This window comes from Scophthalmus maximus, chromosome 3, assembly GCF_022379125.1.
Source record: "Scophthalmus maximus strain ysfricsl-2021 chromosome 3, ASM2237912v1, whole genome shotgun sequence".
Classification (NCBI taxonomy): Eukaryota; Metazoa; Chordata; class Actinopteri; order Pleuronectiformes; family Scophthalmidae; genus Scophthalmus; species Scophthalmus maximus.
The window spans coordinates 5,776,187-5,792,500 of record NC_061517.1 but is presented as its reverse complement, the minus strand read 5'-3'; the positions used below and the strand labels follow the sequence as shown (position 1 = coordinate 5,792,500).

At 43.0% G+C, this 16,314-nt stretch overlaps 2 protein-coding genes across 5 annotated transcripts in view; both read left to right on the top strand.

The window, feature by feature from the left end:
- Positions 1–1,364, top strand: part of ccm2l (CCM2 like scaffold protein) — an 11,820-nt gene extending 10,456 nt beyond the window's left edge. For 3 of the 4 annotated variants that reach the window (XM_035645309.2, XM_035645311.2, XM_035645313.2), the window contains exon 11: positions 166–1,364. In XM_035645309.2, coding sequence (XP_035501202.2) covers positions 166–298 — 133 coding nt within the window. In that variant the 3' untranslated portion in view covers positions 299–1,364. Of the gene's footprint in view, positions 1–162 lie in introns of all 4 variants that reach the window. The other variant, XM_035645312.2, reaches the window with a different exon arrangement.
- A 1,371-nt stretch (positions 1,365–2,735) lies between these two features.
- cables2b (Cdk5 and Abl enzyme substrate 2b) overlaps positions 2,736–16,314 on the top strand; it is a 30,188-nt gene continuing 16,609 nt past the window's right edge. The window contains exon 1 of the mRNA XM_035645314.2: positions 2,736–3,575. Within this exon, the coding sequence (XP_035501207.1) occupies positions 2,959–3,575 (617 nt within the window). The 5' untranslated portion in view covers positions 2,736–2,958. The remainder of the gene's footprint in view (positions 3,576–16,314) is intronic.

Genomic DNA, 16,314 nt, shown 5'->3' with positions numbered 1-16,314 from the left:
TTTTTGGTTCACTCTCTTGGGGTTGAGATCATGTTTGATGACTATTGTAGTGCTAAGATTGGTTTTCAGTTCATTTGTTTTTGTCAAACTAATGTAAAATACCTCATTCTCACCTGCACATTTGAATAAGCAGTGAGTCAGACAGCTGCTTGTTTTTCCCAGCAGGTACGACAACTGCTCTCTGGCCTCTGGATCTCAGGAGTTCAACCGGCGCATCACGGACATCACCCACGACATCCAGGCGCTCGGCTTCCAGGACACACACGGAGACATCGAGGAAGAGGACTACTACCTCTGATGGAGGGTAGAATGAAGAGAGTGACTCTGAGCCTGCCCGCGCGCCCCTCGGCAAGACCAGCGTGTGTTCTCTCCATTACAACACAAGTGAACTGTAAATATCATTTTTTAAGTTTTATTTTAGGTTTTCAGTCACAAGATCGACCTGAGCCAAACAGAGTTTTCTTGGGTTATTATTTTAGACATGACAAAAATTAGTTGACATCAAAATGAAAGTATGTAAATCATTTACAGAGCTGTTGTATGTTTTTGAGCATCAGAGGGATTGTAGTACCTGTCAGTGACCACATGGAGGCAGCTGAGATGGAAAGAACCGAGTAAAATCTGCTTCTGAGCTAAAGGCTCCATTATTATTGTTACTTCTTTTTTTTCCATTTTTACACATAACTGTCACAAAGATAAAATGTACTCTACTCACAAATGAGTATTCCATTTATTTAAAGGGACCTGAGTGAAAAACATAGATAGATACACAAATCTGTGAATTTGTGTGTGTGTGCGTTTGCCAATGCGGCATTGACCCGTTGTAATGGCGGCAGCATCATGACCTTAGCCTGGTTCCCATGGTGCACTGCTCCTCTGTCCCCCGGCCCTCTGCTCTGCCAGCCTCACTGAACATCAGAGAGAGTCGGTTCACCCCATGGGCTTCACCGGAGTCATGTAAGTCCCCTCGCCTTCATTATGTAATGGAACAATACTGTGTGCATCATCAGCAGGGTAACTTCAGTGTGTGTGTGTGTGTGTGTGTGTCTTTGACAGCAGACACATTGTATAGTAATAAACGTGATCCTCATCGTCAGATTACAGCTCTGTAATCTCTGCAGTCAACCATATGATGTAATTTACCATCATATCAACATCATACTACACACACACACACACACACACACAGCTGAGCACCATCATGGTTATGACATTTACCACCTGTCCAGGGTCAAAAATGATTTTTTTTCTCCTAAATGTTCTGACATTTTACTGTTAACATTTGTATTTGTCTTATTGTTTTAACTTGACATCATCTGTTAAGCACTTTGAACTACACTAATGAACAGGTAGATATTGACAAATTCAATGAGACATAATTTTTTTTCTTACCATGTTATATGTTATACAAAAGAAGTATAACAAATGACAATTCATTTTAAAGTGTGACTGTATCCAGGGAAATAATCTGACTTGTGTTGCCAGCGAGTGGTGCGTCCATGTGTTTTTTAACAGCCTGTGAAGTGCAGCAACGTTACACTGAAGTTTAATGAAAGGCTACATCACAGCACGGCGTGGTCACGATTATAAAAACACACTGCACGAGATGACACACAACATCAGCGTTTAACAAAGTAACACTTTAATACACACACACACAAGTCAGTGCAGCAACACATCTCCTTCTCATAAGCTCTAATGTGGAGGTGTTTGTAACAATATGTTGTTAAGGATGAGCTTCTGGTCATTGTCTCCTGCAGTCGAGCCCCTCAGCCACAACAAAAACAGGCATTATAATACATAACAAGACATGACATCATGCAAATAAAAATTAATTACCACTGAGATCAGGCTGAATTACATGATGTCAGATTTGGGATTTCCATCCTGCCGTTGTTGCAGCTAAGCTGCAAGGTCGTCTGTAGTTCATTCGTTGCTCTGCAGATGTCGGGGATCAGCGGGGTGAGTGTGCGAGAGTGCACGATAGCAGACTGCCAGCCTGCAGGGATTAAAGTGTGGTGTGTTTCCCAGCGGCCTATATTAAGCAGGGTTACCAATCACACTACGCATTGTGATCGTCCTGCTGAGCCGAACAGGTTCACGCGGCTCAGTGTTGCTGTCACCTCAGGGATCAGTGTGGAGAAAATCCACTGAGGTTTCATAACAAAGTGCCAGCAGCCAATCAAAGCCACTGTCTGCCAGGCAGAGCCGCACTGATGGCTCAGTTACTGCCTCAGCAGCCCGGTACGCCAGGAATGTGTCAGGATAACAGTGTGATTGAGGTGGATACATGTGAGTACAAAATAATGTATTGATTATTAAAGCTACAGTGTGTAATATTTAGAAGAACTTATTCACAGAAATTGAATATATTATCCATAACTATCACCTGCAACAAACAACCAGTGTTTTTTCGTCAACTTTGAATGAGTTTAATATAGTAACATGAGGTGGACCCGACCTCCGCGTGAGTTGCCATGTTTGCAACGTCGTGTTGAATACGGTTGTTGCACAAAACGGTCCAGAATATGAATTTTTTGCGCTGCCGGAAACCGGAAAAGGTGAGCATATCTTCCTTGTAGCCACACGTTATCCTATATTTATCTCTTTGACTACATTTGGTTTCATTCCATTTTTATTTATTCATAACAATATGATAAACATGATAATTCATACATTATTAGGAACCTGACTAAAATGTATTATTATCATTATGGCAATGTCAGTATTACATGAGTACATTCCTCCAGTTATGTTCAGTATTTACATACTGTATATCTCCAGCGTGGCCTGACTCCGCCCCGAGGGCTCCGGCTCAAGACGTCATCACGCTTCCCCGTCCGCGGCCAATGAGAGCGCAGGAGGGCGTGCCGCGGTCTCGCGCCGGGTAAAAGGGATTTGACAGTTGCGGGGTCTCGTGCCGAGCCTCCGCTCCACTTCCTCAGTGGGGCAGAGACCATGGCGGCGGCGGCTGCGTGCGGCCAGCACGGCGCTGCGTTAACGGCCGCCGTTACCGGCAAGAAAACGCACACCAACCGGGAACACAGTCGGAGGAACCGGGAGAACTCTCGCCGGAGACAAGCGGCGCTTTTGTTTCTCAGTAACATCTCCCTGGACGGACGGCCGGTCCAGAGTTGTTCGGCCGAGAACGGAGGAAGCCGCCTCCACAAGGAGACCGACTCGGAGGGAGCCGACTGCGGCTCCGCGGCGGCGGCTGCGTCCGGGTTGTGTCCTCCGGAGGCGGCGAAGAGTAGCAGCTACGGGCCACTGTCCGCTTTGTCCTCGGCCGCGAGCTGCGGGAACGTCAATCCCCCTCCGGCACCGAGGACGGGGCTCCTCGGCGTGCCGCCCATCCTCGTCCTGCCGTCGGACGCGGGGTTCGACGGGGCGGGGAGCGCCGAGGTGCTGCTGGGGGAGTGCTGCAGGGGCTCGTTCGCTTCGCCGGGCAACAGCCACCTGCTCTCGCCGTCCCCGTCCAACATGAGCCTGCTGCCGTCGCCGCTGGGACCGCGGAAGTCCTCCACCCTGCTGTCGGTCCACAGCTGCAACTCGGTGTCGTCGGAGCCGAGGCAAAGGTGAGGGACGCGGCCGCGTTCGTGCGCGTTGAATCGGCCGAGCGGTTGCAGGCTGCCCGGTGTCCCCCCGGACACAACACGGCTGTCGGGGCCGGAGTGTTGTCATCGGCTCACACACAGAACTTGGTCTGTCGCCGGACTGTTCGGTCCAGTTTGTAATCCTCTCTCTTTCGAACTCATTATTGGTGTTTGGGCTTTGATGCTGTTAAAGGGATAGTTCGGTGTTTTTGGAGTTACTCATGCAGAGTTAGTGTGTCACCTCATGGAGATGGAGATTGTCATTTAACGGAGATTGGAGGAGAAGTGGAAGAGGCGTGAGTCTGAGTCCCACTGTTGCAGAGGGGACCACCCAAAATAAAAATCCAGCGTACAATTTAACATGTATTTTTTAGGTTTTTTCCGCTGGTCCCCTCTGCAACAGTGGGACTCAGACTCACGCTTCTCCCGCTTCTCCTCCAAACTCCGTTAAATGACAATCGCTGATCACCATCTCCATAAGGTGACATGTTCAATAAGTAACTCATACAACGCCGCTTCAAAATCACTGAACTGCCCCTTGAAGCCCTTGGTTCGTTCTCACCGGTGTGTGTGTAGTGTGGTTGTAGTGGCTCCCATGGTGATGTCAAGGAATCTAAAGGAAGATGGTGTCACTGAACAGTCTGTGATGCAACAGTTCTCTTTACGCCTCCCTCTCTGGAGTGAACTCAACCGTTGTTGGCATCTGAATGTACTGAGTCACGTCTCTTAGAACCATCGCTCATGAATGTACGTGACTAACAGCAGCTGACTTATGGGGATGTGGGGGTGTGGATTGTTCAAAGTCAAGGACCACGTTTATCTCAAAGTAGCTTGTATAGTACTTGAAAAGTTCACGACTTCGTCATGTCGGCTTCTTGTAAGAGACGATTGTGCTGCTGGCCTTGCGTGTGTCCTTAGCAAATCAGACAGCAACGGTTAAACCGACCTCAGATCTCTCATTTTAATCACGGTTCACTTTAATCGTATCCTTCTTCATCATCCAATGACTCATTTAGTTTATAAAATGCCACAAAAATAAGACAATCTTTCACATGTTGCTGTTGCGAGGACGTCTGATTCTCTCACTCTCACTTTACGATCACGTAAAACATGAAAAAGTCATAAATCCTCATCTCAGAAACTGGAGCCATGAGATTGTTTGGCAGTTCTGCTTGTTGATTGATGAATTGTTTAACTCAATTCATAGCTTCATTGGTTCTTCATAATCCTTGTACATTTGTAATGGGGTGAGATTAACCGCTATAATGCATTTGGGAATTTTTTGGTGTATTTTGTGATGGTCCGTTTTATAGAATGTGTTCATATAAAATTAGGTATTAAAGTGCAATATTTGGCTTATACCAAACCTTAATACATGTTAAAGACAGTTAAACAATACTCAGGCTTGCATGTGGTCATTTACTTTAAAAAGTTTGTTTTAACAATTATCTGTGAGCCGCATTTCCCCTTCTAAATTAACGTTATTCTATCTGGAACAACATCAAAATAACATTACCAGTATCCAATGAGGAAAAAGCAGCAGATAGTATCTGCAGGTGGAGAGTTCGAACGGGACTACTCCTCTCCTTCTTTAAAAGCGCAGCATCTAAAGTTGTCGCTTTGAACTTGAAGATACGGGTTCTCCCGATAAAATTTGGTGTTCATTCTCTGCTGTGTTTATAACCTGATAGGCCCGGTGGCTTTGTAGACGGGTGTTTACCGCCATACCTCTAGCTGGGAGTGGGAGGAGAAATGAGTTGGGTGGATGGACGGATGAGACGAGAAAGATGCAGCAGCAAAGGAATGGGAGATGGATTTCGTATAAACAGTGTGCTTGTGGTTGGTTTGTGTGTTTGCATAGCTCACTCATCTGGCAGCGGTTCAGACTCGCTGTGTCGATGGACGGATCCGCTCCGTCACCATGTTGGCAGCGATTCAACCCAGATAGTGTCACTGCTCAGGTTAACCTATTCACACCTAACAACAGGCTGAGAAGTTAGCGGCTGAAAACAGCTGATCAGTCAGACTGCTGCATCAGCCACCAACCGTCATCTGCAGCTCCTGCTGCTGCTGCTGCATGACTTCACGTAGTTCATTGAATGTCATGCTGAGATTGTTCTCATCAGTATTAATGATGAGGGATGTCATTTTTAAAAAAATCATCAATTGAATTAGCTGTCCATCACAATTCGTCAGAGCCCAAGGTGACATTTTCAAATTGCTTGTTTTGTCTATTATATTCAAGAAGTTCCATTACAGTGATGTTTAAGAGAAATAAAGAAAAGTAGGATAAGGAGAAGCTGGAACGAGACTGTTCTGCATTTTTAATATTTCACACATCACAGGCAGCTTGTTAGAGACTTTCCCAGTAGGAGATTCCTTCACAATCCCGAAGCCTGAACAACACTGGATCTTCAAGGCCGAAATCATGATAATTGCTTAAAATGGTGAATTACAGTTTTATTGGTTCTGCAGATGTAAACATCTTGGATTGTAAACTTGAACCTTGTGAATATGTTACGTATCATGAACGAAGAGTTATGTCTGTTGTTTCTCATGAGTCTGGCCACAGTTTTTTGTTTGTTTGTCCCCAAACGTGTTACGGTCGGATGGACGCAGAGCGAAATGGTGTCTGTGGTTTAGGGCGGAAGGAGCTGCTGTGGCTACACGCGCGCACACACACGCACGCACGCACGCACGCACGCACGCACGCACGCACGCACGCACGCACGCACGCACACACACACACACACACACCACAGCTTCCTGTGCTGACAGCTGTCTGGGAGTGAAGTGGCAGACTCCTCTTAACCTAATTTAATTAATTTAGCTGCTTTACCGACGCCCTTGTGTGCAGTGAGTGTGGACACTTGGCTGGTCCTGGACGCACTGTGGCAGCTGACGGGACTGAACTTTGTGATTACAGTTCTGATTTCTCACCTGCATCATGCGCAAATAGACGTTAGACTTCTGGACCAGCTCCACTCATGTGTTCATGATTTGTTTTTATGAGTTGTGCAGTTGATTTATTTTACTTTAAGGCAGGCTATTGTTTGCTTTCAATGTGACATTTCTGTGTTTTTAAAATGTTTTTTAAAACCAAGACTAAATATGGCCTTGACTTTTCCATAGTGCCTTTGTTCACTGCACATCCAAATATCTCTTTACCATATGGGAATGTCAGCATACGCTTCTTTACTTTGGAAGTTGTAGTTGTTGGCATCTAAGTACGGGACTTCAGAACAAAACAAAAATCCTCTTGCTCGTCTCGGAGTTTGCCTCACCGGTGACTGAAAAACATAATTGTAGGACTTATAGCATAATCCTACCTGACCATTGCTGCCTTCTGGGTCGTGTTTACTTTGTTGTTTACCAGAAGGGTCCACACGAACGCTCGCCTCTAGTGGTGTTCATGAACTGGTTCCTTGGGATTTTCTGAAAGAGTTCGAGAGTTGTGATGTGTTTTTGATAAGATTTTCAGAAATGCCGAAGGCCATGGAAGTACATTTTTGCGCTCAACGGAAGGTTTCACATAAATTGATCTCAAAATCACACTTCTTATTAAGGTTAGTAGGTATTTGAAAGCAGTTCTTCATCCCTGTCATGGTCATCGTCTTACCTATGATTCAGGCTTATTCCTGGCAGATTGACTGTGACCATGATCCAATTAAGACGTCAGGTCGAGTCGTCAGTGTGTGAACGGTGTCATCTGTATTTAGCTTCATTCAGCTGCAGTCGGGTCTGCGTGACTAAACCGACGGCAGGGATTCCCCACAATGCTCTTGGCTCAGTTTGTTTCCGCTGTCCGATGCTATTCTTACCGAGTCAGTGAACAGGATCTCAGCGGTCATCTCGCACAGAATCGAGGGGTAACTGAGAGATGAATAATCAGTTGGTGACTCAACACAAGCCGGAGATGGACCAGTGACCCTTTTGAACCTAAAACAGCTGTTGCAATAGTCTCTCTCGTGGTTGGTGGCAATTTCTGTTAAACAGAGGAACAAAGTCAGTTCTTGTTTTTCTGTAAATTCAATTCCGCATCTGCAGATGGACTCATAGTAAATCATGTATATGAGACGCATACAGGAGCAAATAAGTATTTAGGAGCAAATAAGTATTTGTTTTGAGGCAAAAAGAAAATTTGTGCTCACAAAAATGAGGAAAGATGACATTGAACGCCGAAAGTGCATCAATGTTAATATCAATATTTCAAACCCATGCAGTGTTCCACGTACACTGAGCTATTTTTGGCAACTCACTACAGTATCAACATTGACCGCCACATATTGATTTTTTGTTTTATAGTTCAAGGTAACATGGTCTTTGGGAAGAGAGCGGCTGCAGTGGACACAGTCGGTGCGTAATAGAATTTGAAAAAGAAGCAAAAGTGACTGATTCTGAGTTCTTTGTAGACTTTATTTTAGGGGCTGATGTTTCATCTACTGCATTTTTTTATTATTAATGCTCTCAGGTCAGTCTGCTCTCAAGTGCAGTATAGATTAAAAAAAAATTGTTTTCGAGTTGCTTGTTACTTTATTGCCTCCAGCAGCAGACGACCTCCTGACAGTCAAACTCAAAGGGGCATTTAAAGCACCAGAACAATAAGGTTACGTCTGGGGCACCTCAGTAGCTGAAGGGTTCAGATCAGGCAAATTTAGAGCAGATATGCCTTCATTTTTACATTTCACCTTTAAAAAATCCAGTTTGTTTTTAAATTCAAGTTCTGTATAGTTGGTTGTATTTATGTTTTCTTTTTATTTCTAGTTATTTATCATAAAGTTAATGATTAACCTGTAAAATATCAAGCCTCAATTACATTTCTTTTGTCATAAGGGTTTGATAACGACAAACAAAAAATAAATGAATATATTGGCCAATAAATTGGAATCAGAAATTTTCCACTCCCTAATATCGTCCCCTAAAAAGATCCATATCAGTCTGACTCTGTTTCCGACCATAATCCACAACGTCCACAGGTCGGGTTCAGCCAAGAACCCTGTTGCAGCCTGGCTCCTTCATTTCCTGTCAACTCCATCTGTAATGAAATCATTAACAAAACCTAATAAAAGATTAAGTTACATTAAGTTATATTTGTAGATAATTTATCCGTAAAGCCTTTTACGCTCTCTGTTTCTATTCTTTATGTGCATATGTTTTCTCATGGAGTTCCTCCTTGGTTTTCCCTCAGTAGAGTCAACAGAGTTTTGGGGTTCGATAATTCAAACTGAACCTGGTTGTTCATCAGGTTTTCTTTATTCTTCTTTTCCTGCTCCCTCTCTTTAGTTTCTTTCACACTCCCTTTATTGTTTTTGTCTTTTCTTTTATTTATCCTACATTTGTTCATTGTCTCTCTACCTCACGTAGGTGGGGCTGATATGGTTTGTTGAAGGTTGAAGTTAATCTTTTGTGACGGGAGCTGCTGATATCTTGCTGCCTGTTTTTTCCAATTTTATTTTTACCATTTTCATGCTAGAAGATGAAATGTTTGAAGACAGAGGGTTTCTCAGTCATGTTCTTTCTATAATAATAATATCTTTATTTAATAATTTTATTAGGACTGAATTAGAGCTGTGACTGTTGACACTGCCACAGAAGATGTTTTGTCTTCTACAGTAACAATATCAGTGGTTGATCAGTGTGAGACTTGTGTACACGCAGATACATGTCGTCTTGATTTTGTCCTTGAATTTCTTTTAGTTGACTCCTTCGCCTCACTCTCTCTCTCACTCACTCTCTCACTCACTCTCTCACTCACTCACTCACTCACACACACTAAAGTTGACTCTGTAAGTCGGTGAAGTGCTTTGTTGCTGAATATGTTGCCTGAAGCAGAAAACTTATCGGATTCAGCAGGAACGCTGATTAGTGCAGAGTTAGACACACCCATTGGACTAACACACACACACACACACACACACACACACACACACACACACACACACACACACACACACTGAGCTACGAGAACAAACCCAGATTGGATATGAAATCTGACCGACGTGTGTGTGTGTGTGTGTGTGTGTGTGTGTGTGTGTGTGTGTGTGTGTGTGTGTGTGTGTGTGTGTGTGTGTGTGTGTGTGTGTGTGTGTGTGTGTGTGTGTGTGTGTGTGTGTGTGTGTGTGTGTGTGTGTGTGTGTGTGTGTGTGTGTGTGTGTGTGTGTGTGTGTGTGTGTGTGTGCTTGTCTAAACACGCATTACTCTCCTGGAAAAGCAGCTGAATCTCCTCCACTCCCTTAACACACATGATTTTTCTTTCCTTCTACAGCGTTTCTGTAGTAAAAGGGTGTGAGTGGTTGCAATGGGAGAAATACAGCTGTGTACAGTAACTTTTTGGTCCCACAAGGATAAAGGTTTCAGTCTGTGGGTTTGTTATATTACAGGCATGTTGACCGTGACTGGGACTGCGTCATACTCTGTCAGTTTGAGACTTCACTTCGTCCACACTACAACATTAGCAATATATTCTATTGAGTCCGACTGACATGGATTTAAAAAATGTCCTCTACCGAGACATGGTCCGATATATATGTACATATATATGTTTAAACAATTTGGCAATTATTCCTAAATGTCGTTATCAAACCCTTATGACAAAGAAATGTAGTCCAGGCTCTATATTTTATACTCTAACCATAAACTTTATTATAAATAACTAATAAAAAATAAAATAATAAAAAAAATACTCAGATGCAATAATATGTATAGAGCCACTTGAATTGAGGAAATAAACAATGTTTTTCCACGTGAAATGACCCAAATAATTCTCCTCTTTTCTGCATTGTTTATTCTGTAAAATAAACATTTTCCTATCGGCCGATGTTATCGGCCAACTGATTAATTGTTCGAGAACAGAGGCACAGCAAACCGTGGCTTCACACACACACACACACACACACACACACACACACACACACACACACACACACACACACACACAGCTTTACTTAAATACCCCCCAAACTAAATCCTTGCCACACACACACACAAGCACACAAACTGACAAACCGCCAACCATAGATTAAATGTTCTGTTGTCTAAATCCTCATCCTGCTCGCACAGCAGACAGGATAAGAACAGTCTGGTCTGTCCACACCTCTGACACAGACTGACGGACACTGGACGTTTCACACAGATTAAACTACATGGACCTCTGACTTATCACACACACACACACACACACACACACACACACACACGGTTACCCAGCAGGCCTGTTGTGCATCTTACATCACCAGATTAACAGACTCCTCCTGCTTCTCCTTCTGCCTGATTTACCGAAAAATGAATCCCTCACTTCTTATCCCCCTCCCCCTCCTCCTCCTCTTCTCTCTCCCTCCTTCTTGGCACTGGCCTCAGTTTCTGTGTTTCATCTCCAACACAAGATGACAAATCCAAGAAGAGACCATGATGTTAAGGGCACACAAACTCAATCTCAAACTACGTTGCAGATGCGCAAAACTTCTCCATGTTTGGTGTGAAAAAATCAAGCTTCTGTTTCCTGTGAAATTGAAACGGCTTCTTCTCTTTTTTTCTTTTTTTTACAGAATGAACATAAATGTGGGTCTTTGATTGCTGCTGTGTGAGCAGAATGAGTAGCAGAACAAGTACATGACAAAAAACAATCTGGAATACAGTCGCTGCCATCTTGCTCTGGTGTTGTCATTTGGAGCCAGAGTCTCCGTCTCAGTATCGACGCCCCGCCCACACACGCTCGGCCAATCTCTTTTAAAATCTCTTCTTCAAACTCACTTTTATCTCGTGGCTTCTTTTTAACTGATGGAATTTGCTGTAATTGTTCGAGTTATTATTACCATTAGTGTCTGTAAACACTGTCAGACGATGATGTCAGCTGTTATTACCTTTATGAATAACCCAAAGATCTTGATAACATGATGTGAGTGTTAAAGCTGAAGACGTGGAATGCCCCTTTATCAGCCTGTCAGGGAGTCTGAGCTGTTTGAAGAGGACACAGCTCTCCAAACTGGAAGTGACCGATAGGAGAGTGTGTGTGTGTGTGTGTGTGTGTGTGTGTGTGTGTGTGTGTGTGTGTGTGTGTGTGTGTGTGTGTGTGTGTGTGTGTGTGTGTGTGTGTGTGTGTGTGTGTGTGTGTGTGTGTGTGTGTGTGTGTGTGTGTGTGTGTGTGTGTGTGTGTGTGTGTGTGTGTGTGTGTGTGTGTGTGTGTGTGTTGAAAGCCTCTGTGATCTCGGAGAGGCAGAGGGACTCGGGGCCAGTGAGGGTGAGGCAGGTCGACTTCCGTAACTTTAAAGTCGCCCACATTTTACAACCAGCTTCTTCTTTTTTTTGTTCATCATTTATCATTCCAGTCAGTTTCTCACCAGTTGCAGTGATGTGCAGCAAAGTGCATCTCAGCAGTGAGGCCGAGGAGGAAAACAATTTCAGAAAAAACAACAAAAAGCGTCAACCAGCAGAGGCCAAGCCATCCAACAAATGGTTGCTTGGTTCTTATAGTAAAAATATGAAAGAAACGAAAAGTGGTCTGATAACCTAAAAGATTTATTTGAAAACATAGTCACTAATAGTGGAAAATCAAGACCTGTGCATTATTTCCTGAAAAATGAAGAAAAAACTCACAAAATATAATGAGTTCTTCCCAGGACGAGGTCCCATCCCCCCACCAAGGTTGTTGGTAATAGGTTTCATAGTGTGCACATCTGAGGCATGAAATCTGTGATATTATTCATAGATTGAATATTTAGATGACACAACAGCTCCCCTAAAGTGAAACCAAATCACCTGAGTCGCTGGCTGCAGTATATGTTCTAAACTCCACCTCCTCCATGTTAGCAGATGGGCCAAACTAAAGAAGTCAAGGTCAACGCCAAAGGCTGTTTCTGTCATTTTAGGTATAGTTATTACCACACCGATGTATGTTCATGTTTCGGATTAGATTGGTTTTATTTAGTTATTTGATGCTGGAGAATGGGGCTGAGACGGCATGATTGCCAGCTGAGACTGACTCGTGATTGGTCGAGCGCGTTTATAGGTGGAACCTCAATAGCGCGGCTCCACACCACCCTCACTATTCTGCTCTGGTTCGTAATGACGTCACCAGCATAAGAGATATTTTAGCTTCATTTTTGGGATGAAGTGGATCTACGGTGTCCATCTTTATCAACAGTCTCCGGGTGAAACGGACCAAACACTTCACAAGATGAAGGAGGATTTAAACACAGTAGATTTAATCAGTGATTTGTTGTTAGCGTTTGTGGTGAGGCCATTTCTTTTGTAAACGTGATTCCTATCATCAACTCTTTTTCTATTTTTGGAATGAAAGAGGATATTTTTGGACAAATAAGGAGAGGGAGAGATGAAGACTCGTGGAAAAGATACCAACCAGTGAGGAGTTGAAAGTGAAAGTGGCGTAGATGAGAAGATTATAACTGTTGTTGTTTTTCTTTCAGCCCCACTGACATTGTCTCTGTGGCGCTGTGACAGATTGAACAATGGTTCAATCACAGCGCAGAGATCAAGAGACGGAGGCATGAGGACCGGAGGGAGCAGGGGCTGCAAACACAAAGACATCTTTTAGTGTTTTACTTTGTCATAGTGTCTCTTGTCCGGGAGATGTAGATAAAATAACCAACCAGGTTCAAAATGGATTTTTTTTGTGACCACCCGATGATGTTGAAAATGCATCCGGCTCTCAAAGATGAATATGCTACTTTTATTTCCACCCAGCGTTTGACCAGTCATAATGGAAAGTGAAATAGGAGACAGGCTGAAAGAAAAAGAGAGTGGATCTCTTTCCACTTGTTTTAATCCACTTCAGCATATTAAAAATGAATATATCTGACAATGAAAAAAGCAAAACGTCTGGTCTGAGCTGGAAATGTCAGAAAATAATTTATTTTTTAAAAGATCAAATTGTTGTTAATGGAAACATATTAATAAATGGTGACAACGAGGGAGATTCAGTGTTCGTCAGATAATCTCCCTGGATAACTCTGATCTCACAATCCTAATTATATGGGCCTCTGTGGAGTTATGACTCGGGACTCGAAAAACCCAACGTTAAAAACTGATAAAGTAGTTTTACATGTATTCACAGTTTGTACTTGTGTGTGTTCAGTTGAGTTTCTCTCTAAGTAACAGAGTGACAGAGCTAGACACAGTGACACGGACAGGAGGAGGGAGGGTCCATGAGGGAGGAGGAAGCAGTGTTTTGTCTGAGGGAAGAAAATATCGCCAGAGGGAAATATGACGAGTGGATGGCAAAAGAAAAAAACTTAAAGTTAAAAGAAGAGACAGAGGAATGAAAGTCGAGATCAAAAATGTACAGAATGAAAACACCCAAGGTTATTTTTAATCTACTTTAAGCATACAGTGTTCTGTGTGAGTGGGTTTTCATGAGTTCATTTCAAGCTGAAACAACACTAGATATTATTATTATGACTGATGTAGTTCCTGACTCTGACTAAGTCAAGAGACGGCACAGTTCTGGTTCTGGGCCCTGACCTGCACACTCACTGTTTCCAGTGTGACTTAGTGGAGTTGTGGTGTTGAAGGTCAATTCGGTTTGAATTTCACATCACAATGCAATTCTGGTACATATGGAAGGTGCTCTTTAGATATTTAATATCAAGTACCATTCATCTAAACACCTTCTTTACCCATAGAATCCCGTGAAGTTGAATCATCAGTCGAGTGTTACCTGATTCAAAACTCGTGTCACCCTTTTCTCGCTGCGTCATAGTTCACAGAGCGACACAGGAAAACGGCGTGACAGGCGTCAAAGATGCCAAACACAGCAACCTATAAAAAAAACCTGACCTAGGAGAGGAGCGACGGAAAAAGACGGTAATATCTGCTCGCAGCTCCGTTCCCCCGAATTTCTCAGTTTAGTTTTGCCTGCTGCTCTGCTGGTGTGTTAGTGAAATTGGTCAGAGACCACGAAGAGTAAGAAGAAAATGTGGACGCACCGAAAGACAGTTGAGCTTTATGCTTAATATTAGGTGTGATATTTGGCTAATCTGCCCTTTGGTGGACGCTGAAGTTAGAAGTTAGTTTGTTGCCGAGACATCACATTATGGTGTCCTGAAAGCGTCTCCATCAACAGGGCACTAAACACCTTCCTGCATATTGTGTTATTGTGACAGTGAAATGAAGAAAACCTGATGTTTTCTTTCATTCATTCATTCATATATTCTAACTTATGACGAATAGTTTATGAAACAGAGAAGTCCCCATGAGGTCATACTTGAATTTACTGGAATACTTCAGTGGGAAAGATTATCAGCCTTTGGTTTGCCTGGCTGACCTTTCGTTTTAATGTCAGGGAGATTGAAAAAAAAAATATATATATATGTATATGCAGAGTTCTCAGTAGAGAGCAGTCCTCTTACAGTCCTCTTATGAAACCACATTTAAATCCGCTCCATCCGGATTTTTATCTGGATCCGCACGAAATGGCACACACTCATAGATATCAGCGCTTGATTTTTATTATTATTATTTTTTCATCAAGATCCATGAATTATTCCTTGGATTTAAATGTAATGGGTTTTTTCCTTGGCCAGTGTCCCAACCTTCCACCAAATTTTGTGGAAATCTGTTATCCAGTCTGTGCATTACAGACGGGGGTGAAAACATAACCTCCTTGTCAAAGGTGAAATATATAGAAAGTCTTCCCAAATATATAATCTCAAACACAATCATCCAGACGTTTGTAAAAGTAGATTATCTAAACTAGTCTCCGTTTGTTTTCGGCCAAACCTCACTTCTTAAAAAATCCTCCCTCTTTTTTTTTTCTTGTGGAAAATAGTCACAGAACAATGTGTAAATATTAATATACAGCTCTTACTACCCCTCAGTATGAGTCTCTATCAAAACACAGATCATCATCGTCATCCTCCGCCTGGAGGCAAATAGCACACTGACCCCCCCCCCCCCCCCCCCCCCCCCCCCCCCCCCCCATTCCCACAGAACGGAAACTTTCCACAACATCCTGGAGAGATAACGGCGACTGGTTCTCATGGAAATAGGCCAGAAGTCAGACTGTCGAGATAATGAGTCTGCAGATCCACGGCTCAGATACGGGGACAGATTTAGACGGACTGGGAGAGCGCTGGCGTCCGCTGTCACACAGATGCAGATAGTCGTTTGTGTCTGTGCGCTTTTTCCTCAAAGAAGCCTCCAAAACTGACAACATCATCTTAAAGATAACTAATAGATCAGTGTCTGGTGACAGCGTCTGGCGTCATAAACATGTCATGTTAAATGTCAGTCACACGTCTTTGGGGGTTTTTGTGGTCCATCCAAACATATTGTCGAGCCCTAATTATTGTTTTTTTGTTGCCAGTCATGAGATCAGGTAACTACTGTCATTACTGCAACACTGAATAACACTGCTCATTATTAAGTGAGAATGGTTTGGCATCCAACCTCGGAGTCAGTACTATATAGTGCAAAGAGTGCAGAATAGTTAATGTTTGAAATGTAAAAAACAGTGACATAAAATCAAGGACATGCATCAAATAAGCACTGGACATGATTCAAAGTGACAAAAATAGGAAATATATTTCCCATCAAGTTTGTGATCTGGTCTACTCTCAGGTAGTTTCAGAAAAACATGTTTCCTCAAAGCACGGTTTCCAAGTAGGTGTCCTATTGTTGTTGGTATAGAAACGTGGCTATTACATGTTGGCATAGCTGCGTGTACCGAAAACAAACTCGATTGATAAAATTGGCTGAAAAGACTGAT